Raw genomic sequence first — 26761 nt, 5'->3', positions numbered from 1 at the left:
ACCTCTTATCCATTTTAATTCAGATGTTCCAGACCTATGACAAGGACCAGTGACAACAGATCTGTTATTTTATTCAACAGACCTGATGGTTTTGCTCTTGGCCATCATGACTTTTTTTTTAAGCTCAGAAGACTTTTATAAACTGCTTTTGACTTTACTGCTCAACTGTCTTAAAAAGACTTTGTGTATTGTTCTATGTTTTTAAATTTGTGTTAAATTCCTCCTGCTTATGCTAGGGTTGATTTAGGATTATTTTAGTGGCAGAAGTCCTCCTAAAAAATTTTAGGGACTTTAACACCAAGGGCTAGGATATAGTAGGATCAACTCATATTTTATGTAGGCTGGGATAGACTTTTAAAAAGGAAGGGAGACCATTTTGCTTTCTTGTAGCATAAAAGGCCAGCCCAAGGGGGCTTAGGGTTAAAACCTTCACCTTACCATTCATCTCCTTTCCTTTGTCATTCTGTGAAAATTAATGCTTCAGTGTAAAACTAAAAAATAGTTGTAATGTTAAGGTTGATCTTGATCACAATTAAAAGCTGTTCCATCAAAAATAATGATATGATAATAATAGTTAGCATTTATATGTATTTTAAAGTTTACAAAATGCTTTGCAAATATCTCATTTTATCTTCACATCAACTCTGGGAAGTAGGTGCTATTATTATCATCCCCATTTTACAGTTGAGGGAACTAAAACAGAGGTTGAGTGACTTGTCCAGGATCATATAACTGCTAAGTGTCTGAGACAGGATTTGAACTCAGGTTTTCCTAACTCCAGGTCCAGGGCTGTATCAAGTATATAACCTATCTGCCTCTGCCACATGTGTATCAGACCTCATGCCTATAAAAGTTCCTCTTGTTTACTCTTTTATCTGCTCTTATGTCTTAATTTCAGAAACAATAATTTTTTTTAAGGAAAGACAATACCACTTACATTATACAATCAGACATCTCTACTTGCATAAGTTCAAGATAACAACAAACTTAGAAATGGGCCAAGATAAAAAATCTTCAATTCAAATTTTATGATTAGGGTCTATAAAAATAAGGTGCCTTCATGTTCTCAAATGACGGCAAAAGCTGGGTTAATAGTTCCAGGAAAGAGTTTAGAAATTAAAAATTCTAATTCTGACAATTAGAAATTCTCTTTCATTTCATATAATAAAAAATACTTATATATGTACACATACACACATTTAGAGAACACCATGAAGTCTCAACAGCTATTTTATTTTTAAAGGAGCTAGTAATTATAGAAAACAGCAACATACACTTTTAAATGTACACTCTTTCACCCATATGAACAAAAACGTATCAAGCCATCAATAAGAGATACCTGCTGGCCCATTTAGGAATTGTACACCTTTCAAGTCCCTAAATCCTTAGCATTAATCCCAATGTAAATATAGCAAAAGTATATGGTAAGTCTTTGACTTACAAGATAAAATGGCCTTCATAAAATCCACGTCAAAATGAGGGAATTGTGTATATACTAATGCTTTTGTACGTATATCAGGAAAATGGTCAAATATAACATGAAAATTTAAAATTTAATTGACCATGAAATAAAATTTAATTTCCTAACAAATAGCTCCAAATCAGGGTAAGTGAATTAAAAAAAAAAGGCTCAGGGTGTGTGTGTGTGTGTATATTATATATGTGTATGTATATATACACACACACACACACACACACACACACACACACATATATATTTATAGACTTAAAGTGATTTCTGTCAAAAGCTAAATGAAGCTAACCTTAAATATCACCTATTTTTAATTCTCTTCTTTCTAAATAAGTTACCCACACAACATATTTTAAATACACCTTTGGGTGCCCCAGAAAGCACTTTTCTCATGAATTGTAGATGCTTCGAATTGGAGCAGCTGCATAAAGTTCCTTATACATGAATGTCTAACCCTCAAGAAGATCTGTCTAGCTGTAATTTTAGGATGAAAGCGTGTTTTGTGAAATGCAAGGGAGTGTTAGGCTATGCTGGTTTACAAAAAGAATAGCTGTCTTAAAAGATGAAAATCTAAAACATGGATGAAGTTTCTAGAGAATACTTCAACCTTCCTTATTTGAAACTAGATGGAAGAACAATTATCACATGATCCTTTGTTTAGTCAGACGTCTTAGGAACATAAAGGTAGAGCTTCCTGTGGCCAGCAATGTTGTCAGCATCTGTAATACACTTCATTTCTGTCGTGATTCTTGAGGATCCAGAGTAAGATTAAAAGTGCACATGGACTCTATTAGGGGCATAGTACAACACATGGCCCTTTTCAGGTACTCAGACTGGTACTTTATATATTCAGTAATTTGACTGGTATAAAAACCAATAATGTTGTCATATGCCCAGATTTCAAACTTAAGTACAATGGAGGAGAGAAGCAAGAAGAAATGTTTCTGGCACTGAGGTATGGAACCTGTATCAGTAGTACAGCAGCATCAGGAGTTTATACTTTGCTTTCTGCTTGTACTTATGTTACAAGATCTGCAAGATAAACAAACAGTGAGTGTATCAAATTCCAGAGTAAAATAAAAGCTAATGTATAGAAAAATCAGTATTTTTTCCAATTTCCAGTATCTATTTCAGCTGAAGAGTTCAGGATAACAAAATTGTATGGGCAATCAACCAACTTGCATTTGGAAGGTGGGAAAAGCTTCCCAAGTGTGCTCACATTAAATTAAAAAATACATAAATTAATAAAAGTGGCATACATCATACACATGCTACATCATAAGGCATAGTATTCAGAAGGATAACGATAGGTGTGTCTGCACTGTCTTTATGCTCAATCTGCAAAGCACAACATTTTCTTTATGTTTCAGAAATTGAAAACAATCTGCCACAACTTTAAAGTGACAATATTTGCATAAGACACTACATCTTGTACAAAAGCACTGTACATACTATGACAACACTGTAAATAACTCAGGGGTCTCACACAAATGCATGCCCCTAAAAGATCCCCACCTCAAGCTGAAAGCTATATTTATACTACATATAGTAGTAAATAGAAACCAGACACAGTGTCCTGTTCGGTAAAGAAAAGGCAATGAACAAAGACAAGAGGTGTATACAGTGCTGAGCAAGGTCCTGAGAAGATTTTCACTTTTCCTCCCTGCTTGAGGTATCCATGCTATCATTCATTTTCTGCTTTTGCATTCTTGTACGAGTTGATGCTAAAGAAAAATACAACAAAAACCATTAAGAATGTTACCAGTCAGTCTGTTCAATAGGGAATACAGAGCAATATAAAATGGATTCATATTGGACCCAACCCAACAAAGTACAAAAGCCTAAAGACTTTCTCGTTATACACATTTCAGAACTCCCTGGCTCATCTGTGTCTCTTAGATAAATCCTAGAAAGCTGCTTGAGACCCATACAAGTTAAATGACCTGTCCAAGGTCATGGAACTCCTAGAAGTTAGAAGTGGGTTTTGAACCCAAGTTCTTCCAGACTCTGAGCCTTACTTAATGAGCTCTAACCACTATACCACATCTTTTCTAAGAAACAAATACAGGAGTAAACAGACTTAAAAAATAACCACTATGTATTTATCACACAGTGAGGCGGCACTAGAATTGAAAATATACTACTGTCTCGAATTGTTACACTGTATTTAAAGTATGCAGTGTAATTGATGAGGGCGGGGCCCAAGCCAAGATCTTCACCCTTTGCCTCAAAGGGAATCTGACTCACAGGCCCCAGACCCTCATCTCCCTTTGAAAGCCTTAGCTTTACCTTTTAATCTTATTCAGATTAAAGGCCCTAAAAGCCTTAGGTTCCCTCTTGTCTATAGGCCCCAGAAAGGCCTTCCCTTGTCTCCTTTTGAAAGTCCTAGCCCCACCTTGATTTTGTGCAGATGCCTTTCAAACTTCTGCCTTCCTGTTCCTCCATTATCTATTCCCATTGTCTATTCAATCTCCACGACCTCCCCAATTAGAATTGTTACCTACACCCTTTACCCAACCCCCTTCTCTGGCCACCCAAAGTTACTTTAGTATTTAAGATCCACCTTGGCCCTCATTCAGATGCTGAGAATCTCATGCTCAAAAGGCTGAGAACCTCTCATGCCTACTCATCTTTATGGGCGTCACCCGGCTGAGAATCTCAGGCCCACAAGGCTGAGAACCTCTCATGCCCACTCGTCCTTACGGGCATCACCCAGCCTATATGTTTTATCACTAATAAACTTTTCCTCTGGCTGAAGAAGATTTGAGTCGAATTCTTTCAGGCAGGGCCTGGTACCGCGATCTTGGGGTCCCAGCACCCCAAAACCCCTAGACCTCTTCAATATAATAATAGAGAATGCTAAAATTATTTGTGTGTTCGTGTGTCTGTGACAGACTCTCCTCTGCTAGAGAACCACTACTAACAGGCCCCCCAAGCCTCATGTCCTACACCACAGCTCTTGGCTTCTTGGAACCACCAGGCTTGACCTGAGATCACCCTGAGCAGGGTGTGCTCCTCGGGCTGGTCCTGACTATCTCAGAGTCGCTTCTACAAAGTCATGGCTGGCTTTTCTTTGGGGATGAAACTACTTTCCCACGATAGCAAAGATGGCTGGTACTTCACAAATGGTTATTTAAATCCAGTAATTGAAACAATAAAAGAAAACAGCTGAAAATATCAACAGTTAGTTAAGAATTCTTATTAACTGCCTGGTGACTAGTTAGTTTTGGCTCCTCTGGAAAAGTAAGTAAAGTGGATTAGTCACAGTTTAGTGGAGGTCTTTTTATCCCTGGGGCCTCAGCATCCTGTGATCGCCTTTTTTGGGATTCATAGGGTTTGAGGAGTCTGAAGAATCACAGCAGTTTCTGAGCCTCAGGGGTTAAGCCTTGCCTGTTGGTAGAATTATTCAGCAGCTTAGTTAGGCTCAAAAGCACAAAGGCTTTGGACACTGTCCTAAAGAGAGAAGCTTGGTACACATTTCTAAATGGGTCACCAGGAAATGAATTCACTATAGCAACTTATTTCTACTTGCAGAACACATACAGACTTTCACAGAGAACTTTTTTGTAACCTCCAAAATTCATCACATGTTGGTAAATTGTATATTTATTAAATGGCCTCATATCTATCTATATTATTTTTTTAAAAACAGGAACTATTTGAGGGCAGCTAGTAGGTACAGTGGATAGAGTGCCAGGCCTGAAGTCAGGAAGACTCATCTTTCTGAATTCAAATATGACTTCAGACACTTACTAGCTGTGTGACCCTGGGCAAGTTATTTAACCTGGTCTGCCTCAGTCTCCTCATGAGTAAAATAAGCTGGAGTAGGAAATGGCAAACCATTCTATCTTTGCCAAGAAAACCTCAAATGGAGTCACAAAGAGTCAGATATTTCTGAAAAACAACTGAACAACAACATTTGAGGGTTAAAATTCTTAAAGTGTGAGCAGCAATGCAAAATACCAAAAAAGATAAAAGTGGACCTTTTATTCCATAAAGTAATGGAAAGAATAGTTTTGAAACTGATACATTCCAATTCAATGTCTAAAAAACTCCACATTTTTGTAGTTAAATTTTAGGTAGTAAAGAAGTTTAAAACTAATTTATATGATAAATGAATTTTAAAACTTAAAGATTATTTTAGTATCTGTTCTCACACTGCTTTTCATATGACAATAGATGACTGCTGAATAAATGTTGGAACTGAGGAATAAGTCTTTAAATTCTAAACACTTTTCCATGCATATACCAGCTATTACTAATCTAAAAATGCCTGCATGTAGCAAAAAAAGTAAATATCTTATACATAATAATAATAGCCACATGTTAGTTTGATGTTATATAAACACCAAACATCTTGCAATACTCTTAGAAAGGTTTCTCAATGTTGTTAATCTATTTCCTAACCAGAGCCATGTAGAATTAAGTGGTACTTTGTTAATATTCCTGAACAAAAAACTTTTAGAAAAAGCACAAAAGGGGACAGTTTCAGAAAAATGAAGGATGACTTCTGAGAAATGTTACAGTGTCAAGTGAGCAAAACCAGGAGAACAATATATACAATAACAACATAAAGACAAACTACTCTGAAAGATTTAGGAATTTTGGTCAATGCTATAACCAATAAAACTTCAGAGGACTCATGATGAAACATGCTACCCACATCGTGACAGAAAGGTGATGGATTCAGAATGCAACTTGAGACATAGTTTTTTGCATATAGTCAATCCAGTAATTTGTTTTGTTTGACTGTACATATTTGTAACTAGAGTTTTGCTTTTCTCCACTGAAATGAGAGTGGAGAGGAGGTGGGGGCGGGGGAGGATTTTCACTGATCAGAAAAAATTTAATTAAAAGAAAAAAAGAAAATGCATAGAATAATGATTATTTTTCTCCTACAAGTAGTATACCTCACTGTTCACAAGAGATACAATTCAGCAAAATTGTGTAAAAATAAAATTTTTATAAGTTGGATATGATTTTAAGTATAGTAGGGTGAATTCCCTTGTATGAGGAATTTCATAATGAACATTTTCATAAAGAGAAGGGTCAGGTGTAGCTAGGTGGTGCAGTGGATAGAGCACTGGCCTTAGAGACCCGAGTTCAGACACACAAGACATGACACTTACTAGCCATGTGACCCTGGGCAAGTCACTTAACCCCGACTGCCTAGTCAAAAAAAAAAAAAGGGAAGGGTCCTTTTACAACTTGGCTTGCCTGGAACTCTCCTTGCCACTATCACAAGTATGTGTCAAATATCCCTTGATCACAGTAGACTGTAAACTCCTTGAGGACAAGTGTCATTTTTTCCAAATCTCTATATCTCCTGACCCTACCACAGTAGGTGCTTAATAGATGTCTGCTGAAGCACCCTTTAATTTTTCTTTTTATATGTGTGAATTTCCACAAGCCAGATTTTCTAATCTCTATTTACATCTCAATTGCTAAAATTACTGTACAGTTATATCTCTTAAGCACCTACAAAGAAATTACATATACTTACTCATTTCTGCAAGTTTTTGTTGAAATTTGGATTCCCCAGAGAGATGTTTGCTATAGGGGAAAAAAAAGCAAAATATTTTGCCTCAGTAACATACTATTATTGTGTATATATGTCTGCACATTTATAAGAGATCACATTTATATAGTGCTTTCTAATTATAGAAAGTATTTTAAAAACATCATCTCATTTGATCTTTACAATAACCCTATGGTGTTGGGCGATAGGGTGATATGCCCAAGATCACAGAGAAAGCCAAGGGCAGACAAGGCTTCAAATCTCTAGACTTCTTATTCTTACCCCAGTACTATCACACTCCATTATCTATAGTTTTAACCATTTCTTTGATGCTATTATTTTAGTGTACTGATTAATTTTATAAGCTTGTAGAAGTGAACCAAATATAAATGTTTCCCAAATTATGGTGCTACATAACTTTTTCTAGCAATTTTCATTAAAATACTAATTCAGCTTTCTCAAAATTAAAGGGCTTTATTGTTTAATGATAACGAACTGTTATAAAATTATGGTAGCATTATAATAGCTATTATTAAATATTCTGTTTCTCCAATAAACTGTGGTAAAAAGTGATGCTATTTGTAATATTTCAACTTTTCAAAGCTCCTTCATCTGTAATCCATTTAATCCTACAACAATCCAATGAAATAACAGTAGGGCTATTTACCCATTAGATAGTAGAGGAAACTGAGGCACAGAAAAGATAAGGGCCTTTAAACTAAAATTAGTCAATAGCACTGCCTAGAATACAGGCTCCCCTGATTCTGAGCCTCTGTAGCAGACATTCCGAATTCAGTGGTGTGAATCTAATAGAAAAGTACATACCTTCCATCTGCTTCATCCGGTCCTTCAATATCAAAGCGTAGTTTTTTAAGTGGTTTAGGAGGGTTGCTTGCTTCAGCACTTCTCTTGAGCAAACGATCACTGCTACACACCATCTGGTTTATTTTCTGAAACTTCTCAGAAGTCTAGAAATTACAAAATTACTAAATGGTTTATTCACTTAAAAACAAAGGAATCCTGACTCTTTTTAGCACTTCTCAAGGCAGCAAAGTTATACCTGCAGCAAAGCATGGAACAAATTCAACTGTTCAGCTTGAAAAAATAATCAGAAAGTATCTAAATATTTTAATTTACTATTATCTTGCCAACTGATCAATGTGAACAGCTTGTCAAAGTTAGGGCATATATTTATGCAACTGCAGCTCATCACCCTCATCTCTACACTATCATTCCCCATGAAGCTCCTGCTTTGCTTTAGCTCCACCAGTTTGAAATACTTCCCCGAGATTCTCTGGTTCCATACTTTCCTGAAATCTTTCCTCATGGTTGTCCTGAAAAACAAGATGTGCTTCTAACCTGATGGTGTGCAGTATGGACTTAAGCTTAAGAAGCTGTAACTGTCTAGTCTTAAGTATAGGTCACAGACTTTATTGTCATTAATATCATAGTTATCTGATCAATCACTCAATCACATTTATTAAGCTCCTACTACGTGCCAGGTTCTGTGCTAAGGAGTTGGGGATATAAAAATATAAACTGCTAGATCTAATGGCCTCTTCACAATTCTCATCCTTGCTGACCTCTCTGAGGCCTTTATCTGAGAAACTTGCTGTTTTCCTTCTCATTTTGGCTGCATTGATTTTGTTTGTGCAAAAAATAATAAATTTCTTGTAATCAAAATTATTTACTTTATTTCCCATCAGCCTCTCTATCTTGTTTGATCATAAACTCTTTCCTTATTTATAGATCTAACAGGTAAAATTTTCCATGCTTCTGTAAATTTGCTTAGGCTATCACCCTTTATATCACCCTTGTCTTCATATACGGTGTGAGGGGTTGGTCTATGCCTAATTTCTGCCACATTGCTTTCCAGTTTTTCCAGCAATTTTTGTCAGATGGGGAATTCTTGACCCCAAAGCTCAGATCTTTGCATTTATCAAACACTAGATTACTATAGTCATTTACTACCATGTATTGTGTAGCTAATCTATTCCACTGATCCAGCACTCAATTTTTTGTCCAGTATCAGACTGTTTTGATGAGTACCACTTATAGTTTGAAATCTGGTACTGCTAAGCCACCTTCCTTCACCTTTTTTTTCTCATTGATTCCTTTCATATTTTTGACCTTTTGTTCTTCCAGATAACTGTTATTTTTTCAAGCTCGATAAAGTAATTTTTTGGTAGTCTGATTGGTATGGTACTGAATAAGTAAATTAATTTAGGTAGAATTGTCATTTTTAGTATGTTGGCTCAGCCTACTCTTGAGCATTGAATAGTTCTCTAATTGTTTAGATCTATCTTTATTTGTGTGAAAAGTGTTCTGTAACTGTGTTCAAACAGTTCCTGGGTTTGTCCTTGGCAGGAAGACTACTAATTATTTTATGTTGTCCGCATTTCTTTTAAGTGAAATTTCTGTGTTTCTGAAGACTCATCTTCCTGACTTCAAATATGGCCTCAGATGAAACTAGCTGTGTGACCCTGGGCAAGTCACTTAATCCTGCTTGCCTCAGTTCCTCATCTGTAAAATGAGGTGGAGAAGGAAATGGCAAACTTTTGCCAAGAAAATCTCCAAATGGGGTCATGAAGAATCTGACAAGACTGAAACGACAACAAAAATAGCCCAGCTATCTACCTATCACTACAATGATAGCAGTAATAGGCAATTGTTTCTTTATCTCTTTTCCCAGCTTTGCCCTATTTCAACTATTCAGATATCTATTAAAACTAAATGCAGACTATCTGATAAACTCTTAACTTGCCTCATAGTAATTTATTTCTTCAAAAAGTAGAGAAAGCTACAATGGGAAACTTTATTCTGAACCTGATTCTGATCAACAATGGAGAAGTGCTTGGTGAAGTGAAAACTCAAGGAACCTTGTTAGGAAATTACCAGGATTCTTTAAGCTTGTAGCAAATAATAACATATATGCCAGGAATACCCTGACTAGTATCCTGTGCCTTAAGAGTGCAGATTTCAAAGAGTTCAGAGAGAGAAGAGATAGTATGCTCTAGCTTGAGACTCTAAAAAGGAAATCAACTGAAGAGGCATAAAGGTCTCTCAAGAACAAAATTCTGGGGACAATCCCCACTGATCCCTTAGTAGAAAGAACTCTTTCCTTCCCACACACTATATCCTAGCTATTGACCTCATCCTATTTCCTCTTCTTGATACACATTCGTGACAAGTCTCTATTTACTTAAAACTTTCTCTTCCTTCAAGGACTAACTCAGATGTTGGCTCCTTCACAAAGCCCTCCCCTCCTCAAATTTTCATAGTCCCCTGTCTCCATTCTTCCTTTACACTCATATTCTATCTTATATTACATGTATAAACATGGCTTCTTTTCTCTATTAAATTACAAACTCTTTGAGGTCCAGGACTATTTATATTGTCTATCACCAGAACCTGACCCAACACATTTTACATAGTAGGGTCTTAATAAACATTTGATGAATGAGAAAAAGAGAAGATAGGATTAAAGAGACCAATATGATTAAACTAGGAGCTCAGTGATGAACTTAAATTTTAAAAGGATTGATACAAGATGTGAAAATGAAAAGGAAACTGATGAACCAAAGAAAGTTGATTAATGAATCCGCGTCACCCTGAACAATGTTCTGTAGTGAAGTGTGGTTCTGTTCCAACGTTTTTATTAATATATAATATAATATAATTAATAACATAGTCTATAATAAATATATAATATTAACATAAGAGTGGCAAAATCCTCTAACAATAGTGTTAGGAAGACCTAAAGTCCAATGTGAACTATGGTTGTGATAAATGCTAAAGACAACAAAAAAGGCCCTTTAACTTATGCTGGAATCTTCTAAAGCATGTTTCTTTATGGAAAGGAAAGGAAAGAATTTCTGCTTGGCATAGATGGAAAGATGGGAACAGATAACTAAGAGAAGGCAGAACTACTTAACTCTTTTTTTGCTTCTGTTTTCTCTACTATGGAGAATGATATTCATGATGGGAAAAATAGGAAAAAAAAGTGATTAACACAGAACTGAAAAACCAGTATCAATGAGGAGATGGTAAAATGCACCCAGGAACTTTCAATAAATTCAACAGACTCATATGAACTACATTCTAGGATACTATAAGTAGATATAATTGTTGAAACACCTTGATATTTTTGAAAAAACATGGTGAAAGAAAGAAATGTGGTGTCACAATACTGGAAGTAGGTGAACACTATCCTAATTTTTTAAAAGGCAAAGAAAGTCAATACTTTTAGAATACAGACTGATAAGTCTGATTTCAGTTCCTGGTAAAAATACATTCTAGCATAGATCATATTAAAGTGACAATTTGTGAGTACCTAGAAAGAAATGATCACTAGGAGCCAGAACAGGTTTATTAAGAATAGTCATGCTTAAGTAATCTACGTTACTTTTTTGACAGGATTAAGTAATCCTGACTATTATATTAAGGAAATGTGATAGACACATATGATGGATGCACTTTAGGAAGGCATTTAACAAAGTCTCTCCAATATCACTGTGAACAAGATGGACAGATACATACTTAGGTTGTTTTGGAACTGGTTGACCAATTGGAAGCAAAGAATGCTGATTAATGAATCCATGTTACCCTGGAGGGAATTCTGCAGCAGTGTTGCAGAAATCTGTCCTTGGTCCTTTTCTTTTCAACATTTTTAATAATGACTTGGGTAGAACCATACACAGAATGCTGAATAAATTTATGGGATTCAACAATTCAATTTAACAAACATCTATTAAGTACCTACTATATGCAATGCTCTGTACTAGATACTAGAGAAATAAAGATAAAAACAGAATACTTCCTGCCCTTCAGAAACTCACCATCTAAAAAGGAGACATAATATGTAGAAAGATAAGTAAATACAAAATACATACAAAGAAATACAAAATGCTTTAAAGAGAACTAACAACTTGGGTGATCAGGAAAGGCCCTGTAAAGGACACAGTACCTAAGGTGGGTAGGATAGCCTATGCAAAGGTACAGAAGATGGAGATGGAATGTAATATAGAATGTGGTTAGCAGGCCAGTTTGACTATAATAGAGAGTACAAGAAAGGGAGTAACATGAAATAAGATTATTAAGTTAGATTGGAGCCAGCTTAGAATGCTTTCAATGCCATTCTGAGGTTTTTTTATTTTATACTAGAGGACACAGAGAATCCCTGAGGATATGTGAGCAGGGAAAGATTAGAAGCATGGAACAATAATAAAACAATAATAGCCAGCATTTATACAGGGTTTTAAGGTTTGTAAAGTGCTTTGTTACCTCATTTGATCCTCACAACAACTCTTGGAGGTGAGGAAGAAAACTGAGGCAGAGAGAGGTTCAATGATTTGCTCAAGATTACATAACCATGATGTCTGAGGCCGAATGTGAATTCAGTTCTCCCTGACTCCAGGTTCAGCACTCTATTCGCTGCCCCTAACCAACTGAAAACCAATTAGAAGGCTGTTGCAAAATCCAGGCAAGAAGTGATAAGAGTCTGAAGTAGTACAGTGGCTTTGTAAATGAAAATAAAGGAATAGATGTGACACATATGGATGAAGAATGGGTCAAACGTGATAAATGAATACAAAGCAGGGATGACATGAATCAGGGAGGGATAACTAATATGATAGATGACAGAACTGGGATCCCCAAAGATCTAAATAGGTTAAAATAATAAGCTGAAGCTAAAGACAAAATTTAACAAATACAAAAATAATACACAAAATTTATAGTCTTATACTTGGTTTGGAAAAAATAAAACAAAACAAACCCAAATGTACATGTATAGTACAGCAGAAGTCTAATCATCTCACTCCCTTGCTTAAGAATCTTTAGTGGTTTCCTCTTGCCTCTAGGATAACATTAAATTAAATTAAAAAAAACATTTGGCATTAAAGCTGTGTCAAACTTGCTCCAGCCTACCTTTCCAGACCCCTTTCACATCATTCTCCTTTATACACTACACTTTCCAGCTGAATTGACCTGCATGCTTTTTCCTGAACTCAGCATTTGCTCTTCCTCCTTTATACCTTTGCACAGGTTTTCTCCTGGAAATGTATTCCCCCCTCACTTTCATCTCTTAGAATTCTTGGCTTTCTTCATGGCTACAGACTGTATATCTACCCCTGGACTCTCTCGAGCTCAAGTCTCACAGCACCAACTGCCTATTAAGCATTTCAAAGAGGATTTTGTGTATATATCTCAAACTTACCATGTCCAAAACAGAACTGTTATCTTTCTTCCTTAACCTACCATCTCTGCAAATTCATATATCTCTATATGGAGATGGCACCACTATCCTTCCAGTCAGCCAGTTTTTTAACCTCAGAGACATCCTTTTCTCCTTACCATCTTTCATACCGAATATCCCATCACAGTTGCCAAGCCTTGTACCTTTGTAACATCTCTCATATATGTCCTCTTCTCTCAGTTTACAAAACCACTACTTTGGCTCAGGACCCCGTTCTCTCTCGCCTGGACCACTGCCACAATCTCCTAATTGGTTTTTCTGCCTCATATCTCCTACCTCTAACACGTCCTCCATATAGCTACCAAAGTGATATTTCTGAAGCACAAGCCTCACTCCTCCGCTCAGTAAATTTAATGACCTTCTATGTAACCTCTAGACTCAAATACAAACTCATGTCTGGAATCCAGTCGCTGTTGCTGTTCAGTCGTGTCGGACTTTTTGTGACCCCATTTGGTTTGTTGTTGTTTTGTTTTTTGGCAAAGATATTAGAATGGCTTGCCATTTCCTTCTCCAGCTCATTTTACAGATGAGGAAACTGAGGCAAACAAGGTTAACTGACTTGCCTAGGGTCACCTAGCTAATAAGTATCTGAGGCCAGATTTGAACTCAGGAAGATAAGTCTCCCTCACTCTAGGCCTGGGGTTCCATCCACTGTGCCACCTAGCTGCCCTGGCATCTAGAGCCCTTCACAATAGTTCTAACCTACTTTTTCAAGCTTATTATATATGACTTCCCTTCCAGCCAAACTGTCCCTCCTTGTTGCTCTTCCCAGAGACACTGCATCTGCTGTTACCGTGCCTTTTCACAGGATAGTTCCTCATCCTGGTCCATATTCTCTCTTTACCTCTGCTTCTTAAAATCTTTAGTTTCCTTCAAAGCTCAGCTCAAACACTATCTCCTACAGAAGACCTCTCCTGGTTCCCCCAGCTACTAGTATTTCTCTGTCAGAATTATTTTTTACTTATTTTGTATGTCCTTTGTACATAATTATACAAAACACACTTTCCCCCCCCGATAGAATGTAAACTCTGTGAGGGCAAGAACTGTTTAATTTTTGTCTTTGTATCCCCAGCACACAGTATACACTTAATAAATGCTTACTGACTGATTGTTGGATTAGATTAGCGAGACGAGAGGGTTAGAAGTCATTTCATGTGAAAAAGGTCTAGTTCTAATAATTGTGAATTAAATATGTCCACAGTGATATGGTAGACAAAAAAGATAATATGAACTTAGGTCACACCAGCAGAAGCACTGTGTCTAGAACAAAGGAGCTGATAATCTCACTGTATTCTGGCTTGGTCAGACCACATCTGGAGTATTGTGTCCAGTTCTGTACATCATATTTCAAAAAGGACATTGACAAGTTTGAGATTAAGAAGAATCGGTTTCAGGATTTTGATATTTTTAGGACAGACACAATAACTATTTTCAGCTACTGAAGGGGTGTCATATAGAAGGATAACTGAACTTATTTTACTAGGCTCCAGAAAGTAGGACAAGGATCAGTGGGTGGCAGTTGGAGGGAAACAGAAATAAATCTTATTACCAATTAGAAATTATCCAAAAATGGAATAAGCTACCATGAGGATTGTAAGGGTTTCTCTCACTAAAGATCTAGAAGATCATTAGTCTGGGATGGTCTAGACTAGATTCATACTTTGGGTAAAGGCTGGGACTTTAAAACCCCTTCTAATTTTTCAGTTTTCTTATTTTTTTTTTATCAACTAAATGTTCTAGAAGGAATAGGGGAAGGTGGAGAATAACAAGTTCAGAAAATAAGATTTGAGAACTTGGTAAGAACTAGAATGTATTAGATGACACTGAAAAGGCTTCCCAGAAGCTTAAATAGCATGGGAGAGAAATATAAAGGTAGTTAAAAGCATGGTACAGAATAGCTGAACAAATAATGGTCTATGAATATAATGGAATACTACTGTGCTATAAGAAAGGATGAAGGAGATAGTTTACAAGAAACCTAGGAAGATTTTTATAAACCAATGCATAGTGAAGTGAACAGAAACAGGAGAGTAATTTAGACATTAAAAACAACATTGTTAAGAGACAAAAAATTCCAAAATAGTCTAGAACACAATTTCAGAAATGTTACCCATCTCTTGAAAGAGATATGATAGACTTATGGTGCAGATCAAGATATATGTTTTATGGATATGGCCAATGTGAGCATTTGTTTTGCTCAATTACATATATTTGTTTTTAAAAAAAGGAGGGAGGAGTTCTGGTTTTGCTTACTGAGGGGAAAATAGAAAATAGAAAAATTTTGCTAATTGGGAATAAATTAAATTAAAATAAAGGTGGTGCTATGTAGAATGGATATTTTATTATATTAGTGAAATTTGAGACATCAAAGTCTCTGGTAACTTGGACCACAAATGTAAGATTACAATAAATTATTTTTAGATTCAAAACAGTACATCAAACTTTTCCAAATTTTTTTAGCTTAGGCTATAGGAAACTTTCAAATTCTATGTAACATGCCCAACTGAGGAATTTGAATTTATCATTTTTAAAGAAAACTACAATTTTATGCAAATAAAATACTTACGCCAAATGATTCACCAATTGAAACCAAGATTCTGTTAAGACAAAATTAAACAAATTAATTAGCTTGAGAACATATACAAAAAGACAGTTTAATATGAACATTTTATTCTAAAGGTTACGTTTATTAAAACGAAGATTTCTTTATCTCCTACTGAAAAGCTATTCTCATTATGAATAAAAGCAACAGAAGTGCCTAATTTTCTCCCATATTGATGATGCCTTAGATTTTTAATGCTACTTACTCTGAGCTACTAGCATATAAGAACATTAATAATAATAATAATAGCTAACATACAGTGATTTAAAGTTATATATATACATATATATATATATATATATATACATATATATATATATATATATATATATATATATATATATATATATATATGTATATATTTACATTTGATCCTCACAGCCTATTTATCTAATTTTATAGATGAGGAAACAGACTCAGAAACTAAAAGACTTGCCCATGGTCACATGGCTAGTAAGATTCTGAGGCAAAATTTTCACTCAGTCCAAAATTTTCCTGAGTCCAAGGCCAACACTCTATCCACTACACTAACTAGATGACTCATTATGAAATCCTAAGCTATCACTACAAATAAATATCTTATGACAGAAGAAAAGACTACTAAATTTTATGCGATCAAAGAGTCAAATGAACAAAGAGAATTTCTTCTAATAAATCACCTACATCTCTTATCATATAAAAAAATCAAGTCCAACCTAACTGTAGCTTTTTGCCTTAGGAGATATGCTTGGACCTTTCTAGCAAGTATTGTAACTATAATAAAAACTGATGTATGGTAAAAGGTATCTGGTTCTTTATCCTTATCAAACACTACTTTCCAGTTTCACTAGTAAAATGGTTTATGATAAGAATGACAAACATAAGGCATGTTCTCATGACATAAACTGTTAAAGAAGGGCTACATTATGTTCCATATAGGTTTAGAATTTAATATATTTTATTGTATTTTAACTTTTTGGAAATTGGTAACCCAGCAGAATATTGCATATGGTGTTGGGTAGGATCAATGTGTTTGGTTTTAATGAAAAAAATTTTTTCTTTAGATCTTTCTTACCAGGGAAAGCTCACTGAAGGAGTGTTGGGGAAGAGGGAGGGAATAACTCCCCCACTCCACACCAAAAAAACCCTTTAAATAGACACCTGATTTTACCAAGGAAAACAAAATAGATACCATTAACAGTGTAGAATGACTCACTAACACCATTTAATTAGGACTAATTTGCATAAAGTTCTAATAAGCTAATTAATGAAATGTAGTTCCTGCCCTTTAGGAAGGCAGTTTGATAGAGTAAAAAGGGCATTGTACTAGATATCAGGAGGATCTGGGTTTTAGTTCTAGGTTTTATGTTAATTAGCTTGGTGATGTTAGACAAGACATTTCTCTGGCCTCTGTGGTTGGACCCAGTGATCTTGAAGGTACTTTCTAGTTCTAATAGCCTATGATTTTATGAACTTACAACATAAGGGAATCAATGCTACTAATATGGCAGCTAGCCAAATGAAAACTAAATAAATACAGGATACATTGTATATAAAAATATTAGTATAGGCAGAAGAAAAGAGTAATGCTATCACATTAATATTGCCCTAAGTGTTAAACATAAACAATAAATCTTTTTTTTTTGATGAATACTTATCATCATTTTCTCTCCCTGCCTTCTGGAAATGTACTTGTTGTATTAAATATGACCTTTCATAGATGAAATAATTAAAGACTGAATGACTTGTTTATAGTTAAACAATGCATAGGATATTTAGAGAACTTGGGTATAAAAGAGACCTAGTCATTTAATCCAACCCTCTCAGTCTAGAGATGGGGAAACTAAAGAACAGGGAAGTAAAATTACTTGCTCAAAGTCACAAAGCCAATAGAAAGTAGAACTATGATTCAAACTTATGTCTTCTGACTCCTCATTTGGGGAGCCTTCTCCTATACCTTTTGGTAAATACTTAAAGATTTGCCTGTTTTTTTCTACCTAATCAAAGATAACATATTTGCACTGCAATTACTTTTTCTATGTGTAATATGGTTACTGGCTAATGAGGGCTTAGTCCTTAAAGCATACACAATACTTTGTGCTTGGTGCCAGAAAATAAAAAACAAAACAAGGTACTAACAGATTTCTTCCTTCTTGGTTGTTTTCTTATCCATTAAGTACAATCTGATTGGCTAGTCATTTTTAGCCTTGTAGTTTATTATAACTCTCCTGGGTTAATCTGCTTCCCACTTTACACACAAGCAAAACAAGTTTCAAATAGCCCATGATATCATGTAATAAGGCAAATGGAGCACATCAAAGCTAGGAAGCATTTGTGGTTGATGTAGATGATAGTATAATAATTCAATGTTGCACTGCACCTTTCATCTGAACATATAAAAGAGCTTCAAAAACAACAGCTCACTGATGCACAACAACCTTCTGAAGTAGAGACCTGCCCAAGGGAATATAAGGAGACCATGGGAAAACCAGAAATAACAGTTTCAAGTCTCAATTTGAAATCATCTGTTCTAACAAGTTTGCACTCTCATCCTTAATGGGATATTGCTTTTCTACTATGGAAGAGCGGTCAAAGCCTACAAAAAGTGTTCATAAGACATTTGATGAAATGCAGAACGGTTAATAAAGGAAAGGAAAAATCTACTTCATTCAACAGATGAGTTCCAGTAAAAATAAGTGTTTCAAAGGCTTACAACTAAACTGAGAGCCTCAGTTCTCTGTCTAAAAGAAAGCAGGAATGAATAGGAATAGTGATATTTGCAGGTTTATCCTTTAACATATTGATCTTTTTTATCCATAAGCCCAAAGACATCACTTAAGTGGATGGTAAAGTTTAGATGAGAGGTTCTGGCTTTTTAACAAGGACTTTTTAATCTTGGATCAAAATTATTTCAATTTATTGTTGTTTGCCACTAGTTCAAAGAGAAAAGTAACACTAACCTTGATCTTGGAGTCATTTTTGTGGGAGTTGGCAGGCCTTCTGAAAATTTGTATGGACTCTTCAAAGGTGATATATAAATATTCCCTCCAGGAACACGTAAAGGAGAACTAGAAAACTTATAAGGACTCCGAGGAATGTGAGGTATCGGTGATAAGGTTGGGGGCTATGACAGCAAAAGCAAAGAAATGTTTTTTAACATTTTTAAATTGGAAATTCTAACACAAACACATAATATATTCTCAACATACCCTGGTGGAAGCATATTGTAGAATATTTGTTTTTAGTTTCTGCATGAAGACCAAATTGTAGAAGACTATAATGGAATCATACTGCCCTTCTCTGATCAAAACACGTTTGAAAGTCTGTGGAGAAGAAAATTATGCTAAATGAACATATACATTCACCTCAATATTTTCTATTTTCTTAATTCATACTTTAATTTAAAAAGTTATGTTACTTGTGTTGAAGTCAGGAAGAACTTAGTTTAAGCCTTTATTCCGTCATATACTAGCTGTGGGGCCCTGATCAAATTATCTAACTTTTCATGGTCTCAGTTTCCTCACTGTAAATTTCCTGTATTAACCACTTCACAAGGTTCTTGTGACAATAGCACCTTTTTTTATGTCCATGGCTTTTAAAGCATTCTCCCTTCTCAAACGATCATATATTTACTTTGTATATACATGGTATAGTGTAATGTAAGCTCCTTCATGGCATGGACTATTTCAATTTCTTACTGTATTACCAGAATTTAGTATCTTGCACCTAGCAATTAATAATAATGTAATTAAAATGTTTGTTTAATTGAACTGAATGAAATAAAATTAACTCAGCTTCAGGGAGAAGATCAGGGCTAGATATATAAATTTGTGAGTCACCTGAATAGAAGGGGTAATTGACAAAATTGCCAACAAAGAAAGTATATACTGAGAAAGAACTAAAGATAGAGTGTTGTGGAACGGGAAAAGGAAAATATATAAGTAAAGGAGACCGAGAAGGGAGAGTCAAGACAGGTAGAAGGAACTGAAGTAATATTTATTATTCATGGATAAGTAAAGCCAATATAATTTTTAAAGTGACAATTTTACCTAACTCATCTATTTATTCAATGTCTTCCCAATTAAATTACTAAAAAATTATTTTACTGAGTTAGAAAAAAATTAACAAAGTTCATTTGGAAGAACATAAGGTCAGGAACTCCAAAGAAACCAGGGGAAAAAAAGACAAAAAGGATGTGGATTCAGCAATATCACACTTTGAACTATAAGGTGAGAGATTATTTTAAAGTTTTTTTGTATAAATAAAACCTAAGTAGCTAAGAATAGAAGGAATGTAGAAAACTGAGGAAAAAAGCTTTCATAGACAATCTCTCAGACAGGATGTGATTGGGTTGGAATATTGCTGGAGTGCAGGAAATGATAAGCTGGTTGATTTAGAAAAACGTGGGAAGACTTGAACTTATGAAGGAAGATGCTATCCACTTTTAGAAAAACAGATGATAGGAGGAAATAGGCATAGTATAGTCTTATATATACGTGTATGACTGTATATACACATCCATGCTGAATTGTAGCCTTTTTTAGGGTATTGAGAGGAGGGAGGGGAAAAAAAATAAAGTAAAAAGTACACAGAAGAGAAGAAAAGAAAACCAACAAGGAAGCAAAGAGAAGCTGCGCAGCTTTGAAAACAAGATGTAGCATTTATTTAAAACATGGCAATGTTTTTTTTTTCTTTTCTCATTTTGTATTTAAGTTTAAAATAAAAAAAATTACAAAAGAAAAAAGATCGGTAGAAGGATAACCCTTGACATGAAAGCTGAAAGATTATCAAGAAAGATCAAGAGATCAATCAATAAATGGAGAAAGGTAAAGGAAAATATGGTCTAAGGCTAACACATCTCAATTCTGAAATTCTCCTGGGGATAAACTATGGCTGTAGTAGTAGAAGTGAAGTGCTATGGCACACAGATTGGGCAGCAAGCCAGAAAAAGAGTCAGTCAGCCAGCCAGGATGGCAGCAGATGTGTGGCCTGGAGGAAGAAAAGTTCACACCCCAAAAGGTAGAACATAAATATGGAGAGGTCAGAGTTATGCAAAAATCATCATGTCTAGTTCACACTTAAACTTCACCCTCTCAAGTCCAAATGTAAACAAAAGTATTTGCCAAGTGGACAAAGACAAGTGCTTGATGAGGTGAATATTTTACTCTACAGTATCAAAAAGAGTTTCCATTTTAGATAGTTTTTTTCAATTTTCAAAATTAAAAACTTAAAAAAAAACTTAAGTGAATTCCATAAACCAATTCCATGAATTTGTTTCCATAGGGTATTTTTGATATGCATGATTATATCAGTCTGAATTAAGAAAAATCAAAACAAAAAAGTTTGTGTATTTAATTTAAAAACCAAATACTACCAATACTAAAACCATTTTCATCTTTTAAGTACTCTATTCTAACGTACCTAGGAAAATTATGTAATTATATCTATGCAAAGTTTATTTGATTATAAGGTACTTTTAAAAAGGAGGAGTGGGATTTTTATAACAAGATATGCTTCAAAAATAAGTTTTTGGTATTTACTGGCAACATTTCATTCATATAGATTTTTAAAAAATTTCATCCAGGAAGAAAAATAACTGAACCATACCTCTTACTTTTTAAAGCAAATTTTACTCTGTTAAATAAAATTTAATACCTGTCTCCTTAAGGTATTATAATAATCTATTGTGACTTTTAAATCTGAATTTAGATTTTTAAATGTCACAGTTCTTTCCAGATCCAGCTTTAGTTCAGTTTAATTACCTAATAATATAAGATTAAGTAGCATTTGGTAGATTTGTAAAAATGACCTAAACAGACATTTTAAATGACCAAATTGTAAGAAAGTTGGGAATGTTTGGTTAAAAATCAATTTACAGTCAAATCCGTATGTTTTGGTTTCATGTAACAAAATTATCTAATAAATGATTAAACTTATTTGGATTAAAGATTCACACTGAAATAATTTACATACCTCCTGGATGGCATGGGTAAGGTCCTTATATGCAGTAACAATGATTTTGAATTTAAGATCTATATTCTTCACTTTGCATATGCCATACATGGAACACATCATAATCTATGAATTAAAGAAAAGTAAAAACAATCAGAATTATACCTTTGTGTCTAAAAAGTACCCAACATCCTTCCTCCCTGCCTCAAAAGGCTGGAGCAATCTACATCCTTACAGTATAATCAAGTTTAATAAACAGAATATAGAGTTCAGAACATCACTATCATTGGCTTCATCTCAAAGTCTATATTCAGAAAACTTATTCCAGACACTCTCACAACAAAAACATAGGTATGGTCAACTGAATTATTTAAGGACTAATTATCAGATTTTTAAGATTAATGTAGCCTTTGGTTCCCCTTAGCATATTTACCAAAGAAGTAGTTACATTTATTTAGTCAATTTTTCTACTATTTGAAAGCTCTGGTTAAAAAAAAAGTCAAGTGGGGAAGTGGTTGAAACTACTGCGTAAAATAAAGCTTAAGAGCTGTTATTTAAATTACCCATGGTTTCTTAATTATGGGCTTCAGGATTCTATAATTATGAATCTTTCCCCCACCTAAGTGCCCATATTTTCTGCAAGGCTTATGCCTTTCACTCTAGCCAAGATAATAAATCTAAAGGGAATTCTAAACTGTTTTAAGCAATGACAGCATGTTTTAAGCAATGAAATAAACATACAATCTCCCAGCATGCTAACATTAATTGGACACTTTGGATGTTCAAAATGTAAAATGTTTTGGAATGTTTGGTTAAAAACTAATTTGTAGCCACAGCTGTATGTTTTGGTTTCATTTAATTGTATTCTAATATATTTTCAAATAACAAAAGCCTACTTATTTTACTCTGTGGACAGTGATTTTTTTTTTTTTTTTGCTAGGCAATGGGGTTAAGTGACTTGCCCAGGGTCACACAGCTAGTAAGTGTTGTGTGTCTGAGGCTGGATTTGAACTCAGGTCCTCCTGACTTCAGGGCTGGTGTTCTATCCACTGCGCCATCTAGCTGCCCCTGGACAGTGATTTTTATAAAGTCTTTATAATTTACTTTTCCCCTCACCTACAAATATTCTAAAGAATCAATGATTTTCATTTACCACAGCAACTAATTTTATCTTATGATAAAGTACAACCTGAGGAGTTAATCACATTTTCAAAGATTGAATAAAGTGACTGAATCTCTTCAGTTAAATGTATAATTTATGTACATTCAACACTGAGGATGGAATAATGGTTTTACATTGAGTGGTAACTATCCACACAAACAAAAAATAAAGTAAAACGCCATCATAAAGCTATATGCTACACCACAAACACTGTGAGTCATAGTAAGGACCCTGCGTATAGAGTTTAGTGTATACTCTAGTATAACATAAGCACCCCCCAACAGCAGCATTACAAAGGGGTTCTAATATCATTGACATTTTAAAATAAGAAATAACCATTTCAATAATTATATAGGTTAATTTTTGAACTATACAGTTGATCTTTATTAGTTAAGGCAAAATAAAAGCAGTTAAGTATATAATTGAACACAGTTTGGTTTATTATATTAACCTTATCTTTCCTTTGAAACTAAAGTCTATGTTTAGTACTTGAAAAATAAATCTTTACTAGAAGAAAGGAAAGTTAGTGATTTCTTTACCTGGTCCAAATGCCTGTCCCTCATGAGTTCATACTCGTTTTGTAGAGTGTGTTGGAAAAGGGTCCAAATGATGTGCTCCAGTTCAGGGTGATCTGACAGAAGTCGTGAACACAGAGTATTCAGCCGGAGATATGCCAACCGATACACTGGTGGTTGGAGGAATGGGAAGAGAATTAGTCATTTTAAACTATTTATTAATTTTGACTTATTAGATTCTCTTCTTTACACTAAATTTTAAAAACCACAATGATGTCTAACAGGTTTTAATAACAGCTCTTCCTCTAGTGTTATCTTTCTTGTAAACACATTTTTCCATCCTCAGCACAACAGCTTAGCATACAACACTTGTAATACTTGCTCGGTCAAGCATTAATTGGCTTAAATTTCAAAAACAAATACATGCCATTTATCATGGTGAGTGGAGTGGGGACAGGGGAAAGTGATGAGTGGGAGTATATGGAGGGCTAAAGGACACTGAGAAATCAAAGAAATAAAAAATAAGATGTGACAACTCCAAAAAGGATAGTAATTGATATCACAAGAAAATTAATTCCTAATAAACATGAACAGATTGAGTTTGCTTTGCAAGAAAAGAATATTAGTGGTCAAAAATAAAGGGACTGCTTTACATTTACTAACATCTATACTAAGTCAGCAAACATTTATTAAGTGCCTACTCTGTGACAGGCACTGTACTAAGTGCAAGGGATAAAAAGGAAAAAGACATTACCTCTTCTCAGTCTAATGGAAGAGACTACATGTTAATAACTACACACAAACAAGACACAGATAGAATACATGGGAGATAATCAACAGAAGGAAGGAACTAGAATTAAAGGAGATCAAGAAAGGCTTTCTGTAGAAGGAATCTTAGCTGGCACATGAAGAAAGCTAGAAAGTAAAGAGGAGGAGGCAGAGCATTCCAGGCAAGGGGAACAGTCAGTGAAAATGCCTGAAATTGAGAGAAGTAGCATCTTAGGTGAGGAACAATAAGGAGGCCAGTGTCAAAACATGTCTTTAAAAAAAAATCAAACAGCAGAGGGGACAGAAAGGGGGAAGGCTACTTCAATCCATGCTAGGAGTTACCCGAGGCACCAGGTTAAGTGACTTGCCAGAGTCACAGAGCTACTAAGTGTCAGAGGCAGGACTTTACGCTAGGCCTTCCTGGCCCTAAGTGGAACACTATACTAAGTTGTCTCTTTCATTAACATGACTATGAGAATAAATCTATTTAGTATACCTCTAACAGAGAATTATAAGTAGAAATGAAGATTTGGGAGAAGGGACCTCTAATCAGGGGCAAGAGAAAAGAAGTACATTTAAAAAAAATAAACATCTTCCTTATTATTGTTGAGGTCTTCTCTAAGAGGCCTTAAGTTTTGATGACTAATCTTCAAAGACAAACAATAAAATACCTAGAATCCAAATTACTCTTTTGGAAGGAGGCACATAACATACACGAAATTTTCTAATACTAAGACAAACACACAATACTTTGGGTCTTATTTAAAGATTAAATTTTTATTGCACTTTTCTGAGGGACTGTTTTTTGCCTTTTTTTTGTATCCCCAGCACTCAGCACAGTGCCTGGCACAGAGTAGGTGCTTAATATACATTTACTGATTGATTGGTTTATCTCATTTTTTTAAAACTTTTTAACTTTAATTTTTTTTAAAGCAGAAAACCTATTTGGGGTTTCCACTTTTCCCCCAAAGAGCTTAAAGCATGCACATAAGTAACCTATCATACGTCACTATATTGTCAAACATCATGTGGATATACAATAAATTTGAAATAATGATGATAATGGGACATCTATGAACCTTTTTTGTAAAAGAGTGAAAGGGAGGTAGATTTCGGTGGCTTCTGAGTTTGAGAGGCTGATGTTGTCTGTGGTTCTGCATTTGAAGTGGAATTTACTCGAGCTGTGGATCCTTTTTTCTTGGGGGATCTTACAGGAGAAAGATACCTAGATGTATACAAAAGAGAAACTGTTAACATTTGAGCAGTGGTACACGTATGAACATAGCCTCCATTCACTCCACCATTTGCTAGCAGCTCAACTGAATAATCCATTTAAATATAAGCTCAAGAAGACAATAAAATGAACAATAATCCAATCATGTTCCAATGCTACATTTTTTAATCATGATATATGGTGAATTTTGGATATCAACTTCTTATGAAAAAAAGGCTACATGTTATATTCAACTTCTATGAGTTATCAGTGAGTGAGGACTCAGGAAGCAGTGTGAGCTTAAAAGAAAAATCAATTACTGGTACCAAAATAAAGTGCTATCCAATTTCTTGGATAATAAAGTATCTTCTTTTTAAAAAATTGTATAAAACCCACAAAACTTTAAATGATTATGCTATAGTTCATAAATAAGATAAAAGAAATGAATGTATATAATCACACACAGCCAGCTTAATTGCATAGTAGAGTGAATTCTATGGAGACAAAATAAGGGATGTCAGTAATTAATATTAAGCATAATTATAATATTAATATTCTAATTTACTAATATATTTTATTTATTATAATGTTAACATTCTCCAGGGAATATTTCATAAGTTAGACCCAGGCATATTTAGTAAATATGGCAGTTATATATCAGAATATCAATATTCTCTCTTAATAAACTTTGGCTAGTCCAGTGCTTCTCTTTGAATTGGGCAATGAAGAGCCATTCCTGATTCCTGAATCTGGGTATCAACTGTGTAAAAAGAATTCTAAAGTAGAAGCACGTGCTACACTTTTATGTGGACTTCTGTACCATATTTAACAGCTCAGAAAAGGAAGTAAATAATAATTTAGTTTTTTGTTTTTTTTTATTTTTTGCTAGGCAATGGGGTTAAGTGACTTGCCCAGGGTCACAAAGCTAGTAAGTGTTATGCATCTGAGGCCGCATTTGAACTCAGGTCCTCCTGACTTCAGGGACGGTGCTCTATCCACTGCGCCATCTAGCTGCCCCTACAGAAAAGGAAGTAAATTAGTAAAAAGAATAAAAAGGAATCACTACTACAGTGATTTTACAGAGGCCTTCTCTCCTGTCCCCTCAGCCTTGTCCAGTGTATAATTGCTAGGTTGCTCCAACTAACCTAGAGTCTTTTTTCTTCATAAACTGCCAAACACTTTAGGGGATTAATTTGGGTGGTAGTTATGCTAAGGTTGCATTCTATTATAAACAAACCTTGATGTACGTATAAACAAATAAAACAATGAAAGCAGAATTGTGCATGGAACCAGATTCTCTTAGCTCTAATAATGCTTAAAGTAAC

General features: G+C 34.8%; 1 protein-coding gene across 2 annotated transcripts in view; it reads right to left on the bottom strand.

The window, feature by feature from the left end:
* Positions 1-26761, bottom strand: part of RB1 (RB transcriptional corepressor 1) — a 184702-nt gene that overhangs the window by 15089 nt on the left and 142852 nt on the right. Inside the window, exons 19-27 of one of the 2 annotated variants that reach the window (XM_020993795.2) lie at positions 25303-25448; positions 23480-23625; positions 21800-21904; positions 19036-19149; positions 18787-18950; positions 15812-15842; positions 7815-7957; positions 6975-7024; positions 1213-3195 (exon numbers count right to left, since the gene is read on the bottom strand). In XM_020993795.2, coding sequence (XP_020849454.1) covers positions 3122-3195; positions 6975-7024; positions 7815-7957; positions 15812-15842; positions 18787-18950; positions 19036-19149; positions 21800-21904; positions 23480-23625; positions 25303-25448 — 973 coding nt within the window. In that variant the 3' untranslated portion in view covers positions 1213-3121. Of the gene's footprint in view, positions 1-1212; positions 3196-6974; positions 7025-7814; positions 7958-15811; positions 15843-18786; positions 18951-19035; positions 19150-21799; positions 21905-23479; positions 23626-25302; positions 25449-26761 lie in introns of those variants that run through there. The other variant, XM_020993794.2, reaches the window with a different exon arrangement.

The sequence above is a fragment of the Phascolarctos cinereus genome, unplaced genomic scaffold (genome assembly GCF_003287225.1).
Source record: "Phascolarctos cinereus isolate Bilbo 61053 unplaced genomic scaffold, phaCin_HiC Scaffold_726;HRSCAF=1367, whole genome shotgun sequence".
Taxonomy (NCBI): domain Eukaryota; kingdom Metazoa; phylum Chordata; class Mammalia; order Diprotodontia; family Phascolarctidae; genus Phascolarctos; species Phascolarctos cinereus.
Note: the sequence above shows the minus strand (reverse complement) of the source record. Positions and strands in the feature narration are given on the sequence as shown.